This window comes from Staurois parvus, unplaced genomic scaffold (assembly GCF_062004578.1).
Source record: "Staurois parvus isolate SC_StPar_1 unplaced genomic scaffold, SC_StPar_1.0 ptg000237l, whole genome shotgun sequence".
Lineage (NCBI taxonomy): Eukaryota > Metazoa > Chordata > Amphibia > Anura > Ranidae > Staurois > Staurois parvus.
This window is the reverse complement of record NW_028318033.1, coordinates 1,601,901-1,619,114: the sequence shown is the minus strand read 5'-3', so window position 1 is coordinate 1,619,114 and position 17,214 is coordinate 1,601,901. Positions and strand designations below refer to the sequence as shown.

The 17,214-nt window shown below is 44.0% G+C and overlaps 1 protein-coding gene across 1 annotated transcript in view; it reads left to right on the top strand.

Annotated features, from left to right (window-relative positions):
* Window positions 1-17,214, top strand: part of PRORP (protein only RNase P catalytic subunit) — a 145,259-nt gene that overhangs the window by 62,407 nt on the left and 65,638 nt on the right. The window contains exon 4 of the mRNA XM_089680215.1: window positions 8,331-8,438. Within this exon, the coding sequence (XP_089536341.1) occupies window positions 8,331-8,438 (108 nt within the window). The remainder of the gene's footprint in view (window positions 1-8,330; window positions 8,439-17,214) is intronic.

Below are 17,214 nucleotides of genomic sequence, written 5' to 3'. Positions count from 1 at the left end.
GCAGCCATCACTGTAGAAGTGTCAACTGCTATAATGATTATCAGGTTTCCCAGCGACCACTAAGGTATGAGATAGTTTGAACTAAAGTACAGTGAAGGAAATAAGTATTTGATCCCCTACCGGTTTTGAATGTTTGCCCACTCACAAAGGTGTATTGTAACACAGAGACAGAATAGCAACAAAAAATTCAAAAGAAATACATGTCTAACAAATGATGCAATAATTTGATGCTCATGAGGGAATTAAGTATTTGATCCCCTATCATTCAGCAGGATTTCTGGCTACCAGGTGTCTTTCATACAGGTAACAAGCTGAGAGTAGAACCAGTCTCTAAAAGGGAGTGCTGCTAATCTCATTTTGTTACCTGTATAAAAGACACCTGTCCACAGGAGCAATCAAAAATCAGATTCCAAACTCTCCACCATGGCAAAGACCAAAGAGCTGTCCAAGGATGTCAGGGAGAAGATTGTAGACCTACACAAGGCTGGATTGGGCTACCAAACTCTCGCCAAGCAGCTTGGTGAGAAGGTGACAACAGTTGGTTCAATCAATCGCAAATGGCAGAAACACAAAACAACTATCAGTCTCCCTAGGTCTTGTGCACCATGCAAGATCTCACCTAGTGGAGTGTCAATGATCATGAGAACAGTGAGGAATCATCCCAGAACTACACGTGAGGATCTTGTCAATGATCTCCTGGCAGCTGGGACCACAGTCACCAAGAAAACAATTGGTAACACACTACGCCAACAAGGACTGAAATCAAGCGGTGCCTCTGCTCAAGAAATCACATGTCCAGGCTCGTCTGAAGTTTGCCACTGAACATCTGAATGATGCAGAGGAGGACTGGTTGAAAGTGTTGTGGTCAGATGAGACCAGAATCGAGCTCTTTGGCATCAACTCAACTCGCCGTTTTTGGAGGAGTAATGCTGCCTATGACCCCAAGAAAACCATCCAAACTGTCGAACATGATGGTGGAAACATTCTGCTTTGATGGTGTTTTTCTGCTAAGGGGACAACTGCACCACATCAAAGGGACGATGAGCGGGGCAATATACCGTCAAATCTTGGGTGAGAACCTTCTTCCCTCAGCCAGGGCATTGAAAATAGGTCGTGGATGGGTGTTCCAGCATGAGAATGACCCAAAACACACGGCCAAGGCAATAAAGGAGTGGCTCAAGAAGAAGCACATTAAGGTCCTGGAGTGGCCTAGCCAGTCTCCAGACCTTAAACCGATTTGAAAATCTGTGGAGGGAGCTGAAAGTTCGAGTTGCCAAACGTCAGTCACCAAACCTTAATGACTTGGAGAGGCTCTGCCAAGTGGAGTGGGCCAAAATCCCTCCTGAGATGTGTACAAACCTGGGGGCCAACTACAGGAAACGTCTGACCTCTGTGATTGCCAACAAGGGATTTGCCACCAAGTACTAAGTCATGTTTTGTGAAGGGGATCAAATACTTATTTCCCTCATGAACATGCAAATCAGTGCATCATTTGTTAGACATGCATTTCTTTTGAATTTTTTGTTGCTATTCTGTCTCTCAGTGTTACAATACACCTACCATTCGATTGTTAGACCAATCATTTCTTTGTGAGTGGGCAAACATTCAAAATCAGCCGGGGATCAAATACTTATTTCCTTCACTATATGTATGCAATATAGATAATTGTCGAAGTTCAGCTGTAAGATTTTCATTCCATATGCTCATATTCAATCATTTTTTTGGTAAAATGAAGGTGCTTTTTCAGGGTATTTTTTTGCCGCAAGCTACACTTGTCACAACAATGACATTGAAGTCGATGTTCTTACTAAACATTCTGTAAATATTTCAGGAGAGGTCAGATGTATTCATGTACAAGCTTAACTTGTCTCACTTGTCAGCTAAACAATATTCATTACACTTGTACAAATTTCCTATGTTACTTTAAAAAAATAAAGTTTTTTTTTACATCATCATCTTATTTATTTGTACATTATGCTTCCAAGACCAAGAGCCAGTCTCTGGTAGTGTTTGATGCTGGTCCATCGCAGCTGATTAAAAAAAGTCTCTCTCTCGACAGATTCAGCCCCCTCAAAGCTCTTATAACTCTTCTAACCCATACATCTAACACTCTAACTGCACTTAACACTTAGCATCACCCCCAGCACTTAGAGAGACCCTTTGGCCAGTCGATTTCATCAAAATGTCTCCTCATTTATTATGTGTGGAGGATATTATGGGGGTCAGTAAGTGCAGGAGAAGAGTGTGCAGGATATGATGGGGGGCAGTCCTTCACACTCCTCTTCTGCACTTACTGCCCCCATCATATCCTCCACACTCCTCTCCTGCACCTACTGCCCCCGTCATATCCTCCACACTCCTCTCCTGCACCTACTGCCCCCGTCATATCCTCCACACTCCTCTCCTGCACCTACTGCCCCCGTCCTATCCTCCACACTCCTCTCCTGCACCTACTGCCGTCGTCATATCCTCCACACTCCTCTCCTGCACCTACTGCCCCCGTCATATCCTCCACACTCCTCTCCTGCACCTACTGCCCCCGTCATATCCTCCACACTCCTCTCCTGCACCTACTGCCCCCGTCATATCCTCCACACTCCTCTCCTGCACCTACTGCCCCCTGTCATATCCTCCACACTCCTCTCCTGCACCTACTGCCCCCTGTCATATCCTCCACACTCCTCTCCTGCACCTACTGCCCCCTGTCATATCCTCCACACTCCCCTCCTGCACCTACTGCCCCCTGTCATATCCTCCACACTCCCCTCCTGCACCTACTGCCCCCTGTCATATCCTCCACACTCCTCTCCTGCACCTACTGCCCCCTGTCATATCCTCCACACTCCTCTCCTGCACCTACTGCCCCCTGTCATATCCTCCACACTCCTCTCCTGCACCTACTGCCCCCTGTCATATCCTCCACACTCCTCTCCTGCACCTACTGCCCCCTGTCATATCCTCCACACTCCTCTCCTGCACCTACTGCCCCCTGTCATATCCTCCACACTCCTCTCCTGCACCTACTGCCCCCTGTCATATCCTCCACACTCCTCTCCTGCACCTACTGCCCCCTGTCATATCCTCCACACTCCTCCCCTGCACCTACTGCCCCCTGTCATATCCTCCACACTCCTCTCCTGCACCTACTGCCCCCTGTCATATCCTCCACACTCCTCTCCTGCACCTACTGCCCCCTGTCATATCCTCCACACTCCTCTCCTGCACCTACTGCCCCCTGTCATATCCTCCACACTCCTCTCCTGCACCTACTGCCCCCTGTCATATCCTCCACACTCCTCTCCTGCACCTACTGCCCCCTGTCATATCCTCCACACTCCTCTCCTGCACCTACTGCCCCCTGTCATATCCTCCACACTCCTCTCCTGCACCTACTGCCCCCTGTCATATCCTCCACACTCCTCTCCTGCACCTACTGCCCACTGTCATACCCTCCATACTACTCACCTGCACCTACTGCCCACTGTCATACCCTCCATACTACTCACCTTTACATACTGCTGATGTTCATACCTTCGACTCTCCTCTTCTGCACCTGCTAACCACCCTTCTAATTACCAAAAATCTCTCCTGCACACACTGCCCACCATCATACCATCCGCAATTCTCTCCAACACATGCTCGCCGCTTTCTTACCTTCCACATTGCTCTCCCATGCATAAAGCCTACCATCTTCCTTGCTACATCCTTTGCTCATGCATACTGGCAATCCTCATTACACTTCACAAAAAAAAGCACAGGGTCCATTACGCTTTGGTTTTTTGGGGGCTTTTTTTATTAATTTTCTGCAGTGATAAGTGGAGTATTAAAAAATTACCTAAATATGATAAACAGTGAAGCAAACTATAAGCATAAACTAAGAATGAAGCGCACACGATTACTCGGTATTGTAACGTGTCCGTTAGTTTTGAAAATGTATTTGAAATTTAAGTGATAGCATTTATTGACTAATAAGATATTAAAGGAGAAGTTTGGGGTTGTGAAAAAAAAAAATAAATCTCAGTCTGATACTGCAGCTGTTCCCCGCCAGCTCTAAGAGTGAGAACTAAGTGATCAAATGACTGCTGATTACTCCGTTCTCGGCCATCTCTGAGCAGAGAGCGGTGACTCTCAATCACCGCTCTCTGCTCTGCTCAGGATGCTGGCTGATTCTGGGTCACAAGAGTGCACAAGTAAAGTGCAATCCTGTGACCCACAGGAGATATATGGCCAAAAAAGCTTTTTATTATATAAAAAGCATATTTCTGTTTTAAAAATACAAGCTTTCGGCATAACTTGGATCACTTCTGCAGGTTTTATACAATTTTCCTGAAATGGGAATCTCAAAAGCTTGCATAATTTTTTTAAATAAATTCGCCAATAAAGGATATCACTTAAACCCCAGACTTGATTGATGGATAATGCTGTACTATACTACTGCATTTGTTTTAGACATTTCTAAAAACTATCTCTGGTGGTTATGTGTATGTCAGGGAATTTATCTGGCCTTCCTTGCCATAGAGATGAGCACCAGCTTCAATTTAAAATCCACCTGACAGTGGCAACATGGGCAGCTAAAATTTGAAACAAGGGGTAGAGCAGGAGTGACTGACAGAATACCTGCAGCTCAAGTGTTGTTTCATACATTCATGCAGGACAGGGCAAGTCTTTTTTAGTACACAAAGATTAAGCAGAGTGCCCATTTTATCTGTTTATTGGTCTGCAAGTCTCAATACTGCCCCCTGGAGAAAGCCTGTCCCCAGAGACATATGTAGGTTGTCATTCTCCTTCTAAAAAAGTATGGCAGTCAGAAGTGCTGACTTAACTTCCTATGTGTGCTGCATCAGTGCTTTATTTTGGAAACCAAATAATCAGCATGATAGCTAAACAATTAATTTGTTTAGATCAGCAAAGGCTGCTTCCTAGTTTTGACCGGTTTTCTTTGGACCCATTCAGACGAGTCCACCGCTTGCAATGCATTCTTACACTCTCTCAGTAAAGTATGGCATTTTGTGTTTTAACTGCAGTAATGCACTTTCACTTTAACCACTTTACAACCACGCTATAGCCGAATGATGGCTACAGCGCGGTTGTCCAGTTCTGTGAGGGTGTCATATGATGTCCTCCCAGAATGCACCCCCAGCGGCGCGCACCCGGCGCTGTCTAGGAACGATGTGTCCTGAGGATACAGTGTCCAATGACACAGCTGATTGCAAAGTAAATACAGTTGCCGGTTATCGGCAGCACTTTGCTCACTCTGTCACAGGGCACTGATTATGAGTGCCCAGCAGTGCTGCCCAGCAGTGCCACCCATCAGTACCACCAGTCAGTGCTGCATATCAGTGCAGCTTCATCGGTGCCTCCTTATCAATTCCGACCAGTGTCGCCTCATCCGTGCAGCCTATCGGTGCCCATCAATGCTGTCAGTCAGTGCCGCCTCATCAGTGCAGCCTATCGGTGCCAATCAATGCTGCCTATCAGTCCAGCCTCATCAACCCTCATCAGTGAAGGAGAAAATGTGCCTGTTTGTTAAATTTTATAATAGAAACAAAGTGAAAGTGAAAGAAATTTAAAAAACCCAGTGGCGATTAAATACCACCAAAAGAAAGCTCTATTTGTGTAAAAAAAAAAAAGATACACATTTCATATGCGTACAGTGTTGCATGACCGCGCAATTGTCATTTAAGTGCAACAGTGCTGAAAGCTGAAAATTGGCCTGGGCATGAAGGCAGTAAATGTGCCTGGTTGTCAAGTGGTTAAATAAGATGCTAACACATTGCAAAGGTTTTAATGGACCGGCATAATTTTTTTTCTATTCAATCTAAGACAACACACGGATGATTCACATCTGTGCACGGTATTGCGCTGAAACACATGTGCGCTGTGGTCTGCTGACAAGGTGTGATGGCAAGGGTGCCATTCAAAAGGAATGGTACTGCAAAGCACTGCAGCCAATTGCATACATTGCCTCACATTTCTCATACTTCGGTATTGTGCAGTAAAGTGCACAATAAAATCTTAAAAGTGAACCTTCCAATAAAATCGAAAGTCTGCTTGACTGATGGCCCCTCCCCCCTAAAAAAACAAAACCTAAATAGGTTTAATACGCATGTCAAAATGAAGTTTTTACAACAAAAATTGCAGGAGTGCATTTTTTGTGGTTTCAAGCACCCAGCTTTCCCAGGAGGCAGCAATGAGGCACACTGATGCTGCCACACCTCTCGGATTCATCTGAGGCCAGGCCAGGTTACATTTTTTTTTTTTCTTATGTATAACTAAAGGCAAAACATTTTTGGAGGGATTAGAACACCTGTCAAATTTCATTGCTGTCTGTGCCCTCCAATGGGGACACTAGTTCTGGTGATCTGGGATACCCCAGGGAATTTCCTCTCACTTTCTGTTTTGGCTATGGGACAGGATGTGAAGGGAAATCTCCCCAATGGGATACAAAAGGCAAAAAAAATATCTGGCAGGATATAACCCTCCTATACTCTATCCAGAAGGAAAAAAAGTTTTGCGTTTAGATCTACTTTAATTGTTTTTAAAAGATTTAAAGTAGTAGTAAACATGTAAAAAAAAAGTTTCCTGCTGGAAGGTAATATCATAATGTGCTACTATTCATTGCACAGTAGCACATTATGAAAGACTTGCCATAGAAAGAAGCCCTCTGCAGAAGTCTTCCAGCCCGGGTTCTTGGGCTGTGGCTGCTTGAATGGCCGAGCCCCCGATGATGTCCTCCGTTTTGGCCACGGCATGCAGCTTTGAAGGAATGGCACGGGTATGCCATTCCTTCATAGCGCAGGTGCCAGTATTGTCACTGGCTGCTGCTCCATAGAATATCTCCTAAATGGTACACGTTTAGGAGATATTGAGTTTACCTACAGGCAAGATTTATTATAAGTTTACCTGTAGGTAAAAATATACAAAGTGACTTTACTACCACTTTCATTTTGAAAGGCATGATAAAAAAATGGAGTCTGAATTTGCAGCATAAAAACAACCCAGCCTTACCGGTTTTATAGATTATACATCACACCACAGATTATTCCCTGATGGATAATCTGGCCATCTTCCTCCACTCCTATATCAAGTAAATGCTACAAGAAATCTATGCTCCTACAGCTGCTGAACGCGGCCAAGTCCTGTATTCCTAGCGCATGGAAATGTAGCTAACTCCCAACTGTCAGACACTGGTTTGCCAGGGGAAATCGAAGACCTCACAAGACCTCTGAAGTGAATGAGAAATGGTTCTACTGTAACGACTTGAAATATTCCTTCAGATACAATCAAGGTCTATAAACAATTGTTTCAATGGATTAGACTTGTGTTCACCTATTTCCCCCCCCCCCCACTCCTCCTTAATTCTAATAGTTTGGAGTCAACATGCGGAGGACTTAGTGGGATGGTATCTTGACCCTTATCTACACCTGCCTATAGATGGGACTGGGTCATAACTTCCATTCCATCCAGGGGCGTGTTTACCACAAGGCAAACAAGGCACTTGCCTAGGGCTGCATTTTTCAGGGGGCAGCACCTCCCCCCAGAAAAAGGGAGGAAAGAAGAGACACATGCACCATGGAATCCAAGAGAGGCTGCGGGCTGCTTGATGGTGTATGTAGAGCCTGGCTCTCCTTCCCGGGGATGTCCGGAGCTGTGAAGGTGAGTGTCTCTCTATCGCCTGAGGGTGGGGAGTAGTGGAAGGCTCTCCTGGGTCGGAAGCAGGGGTGTTGTTGGTCAATGTCATTCTCTCTCCACTGGAGTGGAAAGGGGGAGTTGTATGGGTCGCTGTCCATGGGGGCAGATGATTTTTGTGTTGCCTATGGCAGCACAAACCCTAAATACACCACTGCTTCCCTCTCCCCTACAATATACCTCTGTCTCCCATTGGTCTTTAAACTTATGACCCCCCCCCCCCTTTTTTTTTTTTTTCAACTTTCCCCTGTCTTCCATTTTCCACACCGACGAGCTGATCTCCCCTGCGCTGTCATTACAGACCCATCTTTCTCCTTTACCCTATCACTTATTCCCCCTGTTTCTTTGGGGAACCCTCTCCAGTTAAGTTTTTTTCCTTTGCTTGGGTGGCATTGCAACATCTAGAATACGTTATTTACCTGAGGGTGCAATCGCTTTGTAACAACTATGACTACTTATAGTGGTTTTTTTTTCATTTAATCAATCAATTTCATAACTTGTAATACCTATGCGATTTCTAACATGTTCTTCATGCTGATTATGGTTTGTACAACATCTCGTTGTTTGGTGTATGTGATGTAACCCATTCTTGAATAAATTGCATTTTTATCATATAATGTCTGTTTTTTTTATTATTCTAGGAATTGAAGTCATTTCTTATGTTCGTGAATTCCCGGCCCCCGTATGACATTGTGGTGGATGGGCTGAATGTGGCATACAATGCCAAAAAAGATGTTTACTCCAAGGCTGTGAGTAATACCTATCTATAATCATGGTGATCGGCAAGATATTTGTTTGTGTAGACATACACATTATAGAATATTGGTCATTATGCACATCAGTAGAAAAGTCCACTTTAAGGGCCCCCAGCATACCTGTGCGGTCAGATGTGGTGCATGAAGGTACATCATGCCGTGCAATAGTGTACAATGTGTTGAGGCAGCCCATTCATTTGAAAGTGCTGCCAACGCTCCAAGACAATCCAGAAATAGTTCCTGAACCAATTTTTCAAACCGCAGGGTAGCATGTTACCTTTTTGTGATGCAGTGAAACACAGATGCTGGTATAAAGTGTTGTGTTGCCATACCGCATTGCAGTTTGTGCTTTAGGTGTGTTAAAACATGCACATTACCACAATGCATATATGTGAAATTGTAACAAAATTCAAATTTGTATTTTTTTTTTTTACGTTTTGGCCATATTGGAGAAGGATTAGAACATGTGCAGGTTTTTATTGATGTCTGTGGTCCATGAGGGTGATTCACCCTCTCTTCTTGTTCTGATGACTATTATCACCAAGAGTGAAAGCGAAATAAAATCTTACATTTTGAGTTGTTTTCAGGACAGGAATAGAGGGAAAATCTTCCAATGCGGACACTAGTTCTGGTGAAAACCTAAGATTTCCATCACTTTGAAGTGATTTCCTATTACTTCCTCTTGTGGCTATGAGACAGGAAGTAAAGAGAAATTTCCTCAATGGGATATGGATGGCAAAAAAAAAAAATAACGGGTTATACCCTCTTACTCTACCCAAAATGAAAAAAAGTTTAGGCTTTGATTTTACTTCCAGGTATCTGTCATGAGTGAAATATACAGGCTGGCGTTGCTATTCTCCCACTGAAAATGCCGTCCGCCTGGCTGTGTGTATGACATCACTTCACCAGCTATCAGAGAAAGATTAAATGAAGCTAACTCATATACAGTACTCCCTGTAGTGGTACACCTGCAAATTTCTATATTTAATATAATAAAAAAAATATGGGAAATTAAAATGTAACATGCGTGCTCCCCCTCCACTGCACCGGGTCTAAAATTGCAGTGAGTGCGGTGAATAAGGGGGAGCACGCATGAACACAAATTCATGTCACTAATATATATGGACAATATCAGTTCACTCCACACAGAGAGCACTGAATGGTGAACGGAACTGAATACCATCTGTCTAAGCGTATACTGTGATGATTAGATACCAGATTGGATCACATTCATTCACAAGACTCAAAGACTTTTCTGTGGATTTAACACGTTTATTTACTCACTATGACATGTACCCTATGGTGATTTATTTATGTGGTATATACCGTATTTTTCGCTCCATAAGACGTACCTAGATTTTAGAGGAGGAAAGCAAGAAATACAAAATTCTGAACCAATGGACTGCAGACATAGTACAGGAGATGACCAGAGACTGTGGACATAGTACAGGAGGTGACCAGAGACTGCGGACATAGTACAGGGGATGACCAGAGACTGCGGACACAGTACAGGAGATGACCAGAGACTGCGGACATAGTACAGGAGATGGACCAGAGACTGCGGACACAGTACAGGAGATGACCAGAGACTGCGGACACAGTACAGGAGATGACCAGAGACTGCATACCTTTGGGGGGGGGAGGGGGGCAAGCGGGTACTCGAAATTTGACAGGTACCCGCTTCCACTTCCGCGGAGTTGTCCTCCCCCCTCCCTCCCTGTAGTCTTGTGGGATACATGACAGGTCCCACAAGACTACGGGGCCATTCGCAAAGCTCAGTGCTTCTCACGCATGCGTAATGGGCACCCGGCTGTGAAGCCGCAAGCTGTCACAGCCGGTTGCCCACACTGAAGAAGCCGGCGTGAGGGAGAGAAGACGGCTGGTGAAAGCAGGACACCACTGGACCGAGGAGTAGGTTCTTCTACACAGTAGAGCCGAGCCGCCGGCCCAGTATTCTAACACGGCAGCAGCGACGGGGGGGAATACCAGGTCGGCCGCTCCATATTCGCTCCATAAGACGCACAGACATTTTCCCCCATTTTTTGGGGGGGGAAAAGTGCGTCTTATGGAGCAAAAAATACGGTACTTTTTAAGAAATTGTATGTTTAGGGGGAGGTGCACTATCATTCATACCATTGCCATAAGTCACATGTACAGTGAAGGAAATAAGTAATTGATCCCCTGCTGATTTTGAATGTTTGCCCACTCACAAAGAAATGATCAATCTAAAAATCGAATGGTAGGTGTATTGTAACACTGAGAGACAGAATAGCAACAAAAAATTTAAAAGAAATTCATGTCTAACAAATGATGCACTGATTTGCATGTTCATGAGGGAAATAAGTATTTGATCCCCTTCACAAAACATGACTTCGTACTTGGTGGCAAATCCCTTGTTGGCAATCACAGAGGTCAGATGTTTCCTGTAGTTGGCCACCAGGTTTGCACACATCTCAGGAGGGATTTTGGCCCACTCCTCTTGGCAGATCCTCTCCAAGTCACTAAGGTTTGGTGGCTGACATTTGGCAACTCGAACGTTCAGCTCCCTCCACAGATTTTCAATCGGATTAAGGACTGGAGACTGGCTAGGCCATTACTTTGTTGCTCCATTACTTTGTTGCCTTGGCCATGTGTTTTGGGTCATTGTCATGCTGGAACACCCATCCATGACCCATTTCCATGACCCATGCCCTGGGTGAGGGAAGAAGGTTCTCACCCAAGATTTGACAGTACATTGCCCCGTCCATCGTCCCTTTGATGTGGTGCAGTTGCCCTGTCCCCTTAGCAGAAAAACACCCCCAAAGCAGAATATTTCCACCACCATGTTTGACAGTTGGGATGGTGTTCTTGGGGTCATAGGCAGCATTCCTCCTCCTCCAAACAGGGCGAGTTGAGTTGATGCCAAAGAGCTCGATTCTGGTCTCATCTGATCACAACACTTTCAACCAGTCGTCCTCTGCATCATTCAGATGTTCAGTGGCAAACTTCAGACTGGCCTGGACATGTGCTTTCTTGAGCAGAAGGACCTTGTGGGCAATGCAGAATTTCAATCCTTGTCGGCGTAGTGTGTTACTAATTGTTTTCTTGGTGACTGTGGCCCCAGCTGCCAGGAGATCATTGACAAGATCCTCACGTGTAGTTCTGGAATGATTCCTCACTGTTCTCATGATCATTGACACTCCACGAGGTGAGATCTTACATGGTGCACCAGACCTAGGGAGACTGACAGTTGTTTTGTGTTTCTGCCATTTGCGAATGATTGAACCAACTGTTGTCACCTTCTCACCAAGCTGCTTGGCGATAGTTTGGTAGCCCAGTCCAGCCTTGTGTAGGTCTACAATCTTGTCCCTGACATCCTTGGACAGCTCTTTTGGACTTTGCCATGGTGGAGAGTTTGGAATCTGATTTTTGATTGCTCCTGTGGACAGGTGTCTTTTATATAGGTAACAAAATAAGATTAGCAGCACTCCCTTTAAGAGACTGCTTCTATTCTCAGCTTGTTACCTGTATGAAAGACACCTGGTAGGCAGAAATCCTGCTGAATGATAGGGGATCAAATACTTATTTCCCTCATGAACATGCAAATCAGTGCATAATTTGTTAGACATGCACTTCTTTTGAATTTTTTGTTGCTATTCTGTCTCTCAGTGTTACAATACACCCACCATTCGATGTTTAGACTGATCATTTCTTTGTGAGTGGGCAAACATTCAAAATCAGCAGGGGATCAAATACTTATCTCCTTCACTGTACTTTATTTATCATATGTTTTAGGTTTTAGTGGAACACTTACCATATAGATTTTTGTTTTCACACTGCAGTCTATGTACTAGGGTTGTTTGGTTTTAGAGGGAGGTGCACTATAGTCCTAGTGCGCACATTTGTTTTCTTGTTATTGGAATAGGTGTAACGCCACACCAATTTTTGTGTTTGTTTGCACACACTCCTATTGGGTCTGTGGTAGGTGTTGGCTGCAGCCTATCCTTTTGATTTTGTTGCGTGGAATCTCTCACCCTTTTGTTTTTAATCCAAGGAGAATGTTTACAAAAAATACACTGTAGGCGATGTACATTCCGGCTAATGCTGTAAAAATTTCCTGTGTGGTTTGACTAACCTGCAACCATCGACTATGTGTCAGCTGTATATGTACAGAACGTTGGGAAAGGTAAATGTGGTTTTTATATGTTTTTCACAAAGAAACCACATTTAAGATGCCTCTTTTCTATGCAAATTGTGCCAGTGTGTATGCAGAGTGAACCATGGTATATGGATGTGTGCACCTATGACATACATCAAGCAAAATATTACCCACAAGTAATGTTTTATGTTCCTCATTGCTCTAATGTGCTGATGCCGTGGCTTTTTATTTGACAAAGTCGGCACTTGCGAATAAGTCTGTGATGCATTCAGCTGTACATCCCCTATCGGATCAGAATTATATTTATTGAGAACTTGCAGTCTGACAATTCCTGCTGCCATTCTTCATGCTACATCCACATCATATCCTGCACACCAGGTAATATTTTTGAGCCATCTCACAGTGGAAGGTCTTGCTCTACCTGTATAATTAGAAGATATTTGTTGCCCATTTCCGGCTGATTGTAAACCCTCACCTTGTAAAACAACCTATTCAGTTCAAAAGAGCAATAAAAGTCAAAATATTTATGTATAGATTAAAAAAAAACATTATATGCACCATTTTTTCCTCTTTTTATAAGTGTTCACATACCCTCCGTTCCCAGCTGCATAAGAACTAGGGGAGAAGAAATAGCAGCACACTGATCATCCCAGTGAATTGCTATGCAAGTGGGCGTGTCAGCACAAGCCTGATCATTGGAGGAGAGCAAACTAAGGTCTCAGCACAGCTAGAGAACTGACCAAGGTGTGCTCTCATGCTTAGTGTGGTCAGTTTTTATCAGGAAAGTAGAGGAGCTGACAGGAACATCAGGAATTTCTCACAAAAAAAGCAATACAGTGAAAACGGGATACTTTTTCATACTAGTACATGGTACAGCAGGCACATATTAGGAATATGAAATGTTGGGCTTGCATATTCTTTAAGGCCTGGTTAACACCACTGAGTTTTTTTTAGTGCTTTTTGCTTTGTGCAGAAATCCACTACAGTCCATTTAACATGGTTTCCAATGGGACATGATCACATCTGTGCTTTTTGTGAGCTGCTAGATTTTTGGAAAAGATCAGGCACTTTTTTAAATGCAAAAAGCAGTATTTTTGCTACAATAGAGTTCAATGGAGAAGCTGCTGAAATGCATGTAGTGCTTTTTGGGTTGTTTTTTTTTTTTTTCTGCCCACTAAGAAAAAAATGTCCCCTTAAAAAAAAAAAAAAAAAAAGGTGAAGAAATGCAAAACACTGAACAACGTGGCAAAAACGTGCATGTAATAATGCAAAGCACAATGCAAAAAAGCATCTAAAAACGGATCAAAAGTATAGGTGTGAACCAAGCCTAACTCACACCAATTCAGTGCAGGAATGAGTCAGGAAGCATTTCAAAAATACACACACACACACATATATATATATATATATATATATATATATATATATATATAAAATCTTTTTTTTTTTTTTACAAGTACTCGTGAAAATGCTCCGGATACCCAGACCGATACTTTGCGGTGCGATTTGCGCTAATACAAAAATGTATGGACACAAATTGCACCGCAAAGAATAGCATGCGATTTGAACATGACTAGGATTCCTGTCCAAATTGCATGCAGTTTCCCCACTACTCCCATGTAAACCCAGGCTGCCATAGCCTGATTTCACACAGGAGTAGTGCGGGAAACCTCCCTGCACCGATCCCATGCTGAGCGGAGGGTAGAAGAGGAGGGCGTTTGGGGATGTATACACTGGTGTCGGCTATCAGACTGAGGATGGAAACAGACACTCCAGATTCTCAGCTGTAGGAGGGGTGTAAAGCCGCAAGGATTTGAAATCCCTGTGGCTTTCTCTCCTCTCAGTGCAGGGATGACAATACAAACTAGACGGCTTTTGATTGGTCGACACGCCACGCAAAGTATCGTTACTTGGTATTGACGAGTACTTGACCAAAAGTATCAGTATTTACCAATCAAAAAATGGTATAGGTGCATCCCTACTATATAAATCTCCAACAGGTGCGATGAACAGCTTCAATAATTCTACTGCAATGCAATTTATTTGAAGATTAATGCAAAAACAGTTTTGGATCTTGTTCTGTAATTTGTTTCTGTAATAATCTTCAAACAAATTATACATTTATAAGTGCAGCAATCCTGGACTAATATTTAGGTACATTCATCGGCCACTTTATTAGGTACACCAGTTCAATTGCTTGGTAACACAAATCGCCAATCAGCCATCACATGGCAGCAACTCAATGCATTTAGTCATCTAAACGTGGTGATGATGACTTGCTGAAGTGCAAACCAAACATCAGAATGGAGAAGAAAGGGGATTTAAGTGACTTTGAACATGGCATGGAGTATTTAAAAAACTGATGATGTACTGGGATTTTTATGTACAACCATCTCTAGGGTTCACAGAGAATCGGTCCGAAAAAGAGAGAATATCCAGTGAGCGGCAGTTGAGTGGATGAAAATGCCGTGCTGATGTCAGAGGAGAATGGGCAGACTGGTTCAAGAGGATAGAAAGGCAACAGTAACTCAAATAATCACTCATTACAACCAAGGTATGCAGAATACCATCTCTGAATGCACAACACGTTGAACCTTGAAGCAGATGGACTACAGCAGCAGAAGACCACACCGGGTGCCACTCCTGACAGCTAAGAACAGGAAACAGAGGCTACAGTTCTCACAGGCTCACCAAAATTGGACAAAAGAAGATTGGAAAAATGTTGCCTGGTTTGTTGAGTCTCGATTTCAGCTGCAACATTCAGATGATAGGGTCATTTGGCATTAACAACATGAAAGTATGGATCCATCCTGCCTTGTATCAACGGTTCAGGCTGCTGGTGGTGGTTCCATGGCACACTTTGGGCCCCTTAGTACCAATTGAGCATCATTTAAACGCCGTGTCCTACCTGAGTATTGTTGCTGACCATGTCCTTCCCTTTATGACTACAGTGTACCCATATTCTGATGGCTACTTCCAGCAAGATAATGCACCATATCACAAAGCTCAAATCATCTCCAACTGGTTTCTTGAACAAGACAATGAATTCACTGTACTCCAATGGTCTCCACAGTCACCAGATCTCAATCCAGCAGAGCACCTGTGGAATGTGGTGGAACGGGAGATTTGCATCATGGATGTGCAGCCGACAAATTTGCAGCAACTGCGTGATGCTATCAGGTCAATATGGACCAAAATCTCAGAGGAATTTTTCCAACACCTTGTTGAATCTATGCCATGAAGAATTAAGCCGTTCTGAAGGAAAAAGGGGGTCTAACCAGTACTAGCAAGGTGGACCTAATAAAGTGACCAGTGTGTGTGTAATATATAAATATATATATATATATATATATACTGCTCAAAAAAATTTAAGCAACACTTTGAAAACACATCAGATTTCAATGAGGAAGAATATGCTGGATATCTATATTGATATGAACTGGGTAATGTGTTCGGATGCCCGATCGTTTGATGGAAATGAAAATTATCAATTTACAGAGGACTGAATTCAAAGACACCCTGAAAATCAAAATGAACAAAATTATGCAGCAGGCTAGTCAATTTTGCTGAAATTTCATTGCAGCAACTCAGCGACGCCACATGCTTGTATGCATGCTTGACAACGTCGTGGCATGCTCCTAATGAGACGCAGATGGTGTCCTGGGGTATTTCCTCCCAGATCTGGACCAGGGCATCACAGAGCTCTTGGACAGTCTGATGTGCAACCTATGGATGGACTGAAACATGATATCCCAGAGGTGTTCTATTGGATTTAGGTCAGGCGAGCGTGGGTGCTATTCAATGGTATCAATTCCTTCATCCTCCAGGAACTGCCTGCATACTCTCACCACATGAGCCCAGGCATTGTTGTGCACCAGGAGGAACCCAGGACCCAGTGCACCAGGGTAGGGTCTGACAATGGGTGCAAGGATTTCATCCGGATACCTAATGGCAGTCAGGGTGCCATTGTCTAGCCTGTAGAGGTCTGTGCATCCCTCCATGGGTATGCCTCCCCAGACCATCACTGATCCACCACCAAAATGGTCATTCTGAATAATGTTACAGGCAGCATAACATTCTCCACGGCTTCTCCAGACCCTTTTTACATCTGTCACATGTACTCAGGGTAAATCTGCTCTCATCTGTGAAAAGCACAGTGTGCCAGTGGTGGACCTGCCAATTCTGGTGTGCAATGGCAAAGGCCAATCGAGTTCTATGGTGTCGGACAGTGAGCACAGGGCCCACTAGAAGACATCGGGCCCTCAGGCCACCCTCATGAAGTCTGTTTCTGATTGTTTGGTCAGAGGCATTCACACTAGTGGCCTGCTGGAGGTCATTTTGTAGGGCTCATTCTGTTCTTTCTTGCACAAAGGAGCAGATACCAGTCCTGCTGATGGGTTAAGGACCTTTTACGGCCCTGTCCAGCTCTCCTAGAGTAACTAGTCTCTGGAATCTCCTCCATGCTCTTGAGACTGTGCTGGGAGACACAGCAAACCTTCTGGCAATGGCACGTATTGATGTGCCATCCTGGAGGAGTTGGACTGCCTGTGCAACCTCTGTAGGGTCCAGGTATCGCCCCATAATACCAGTAGTGACACTGACCCTAGCCAAATGCAAAACTAGTGAAAAACA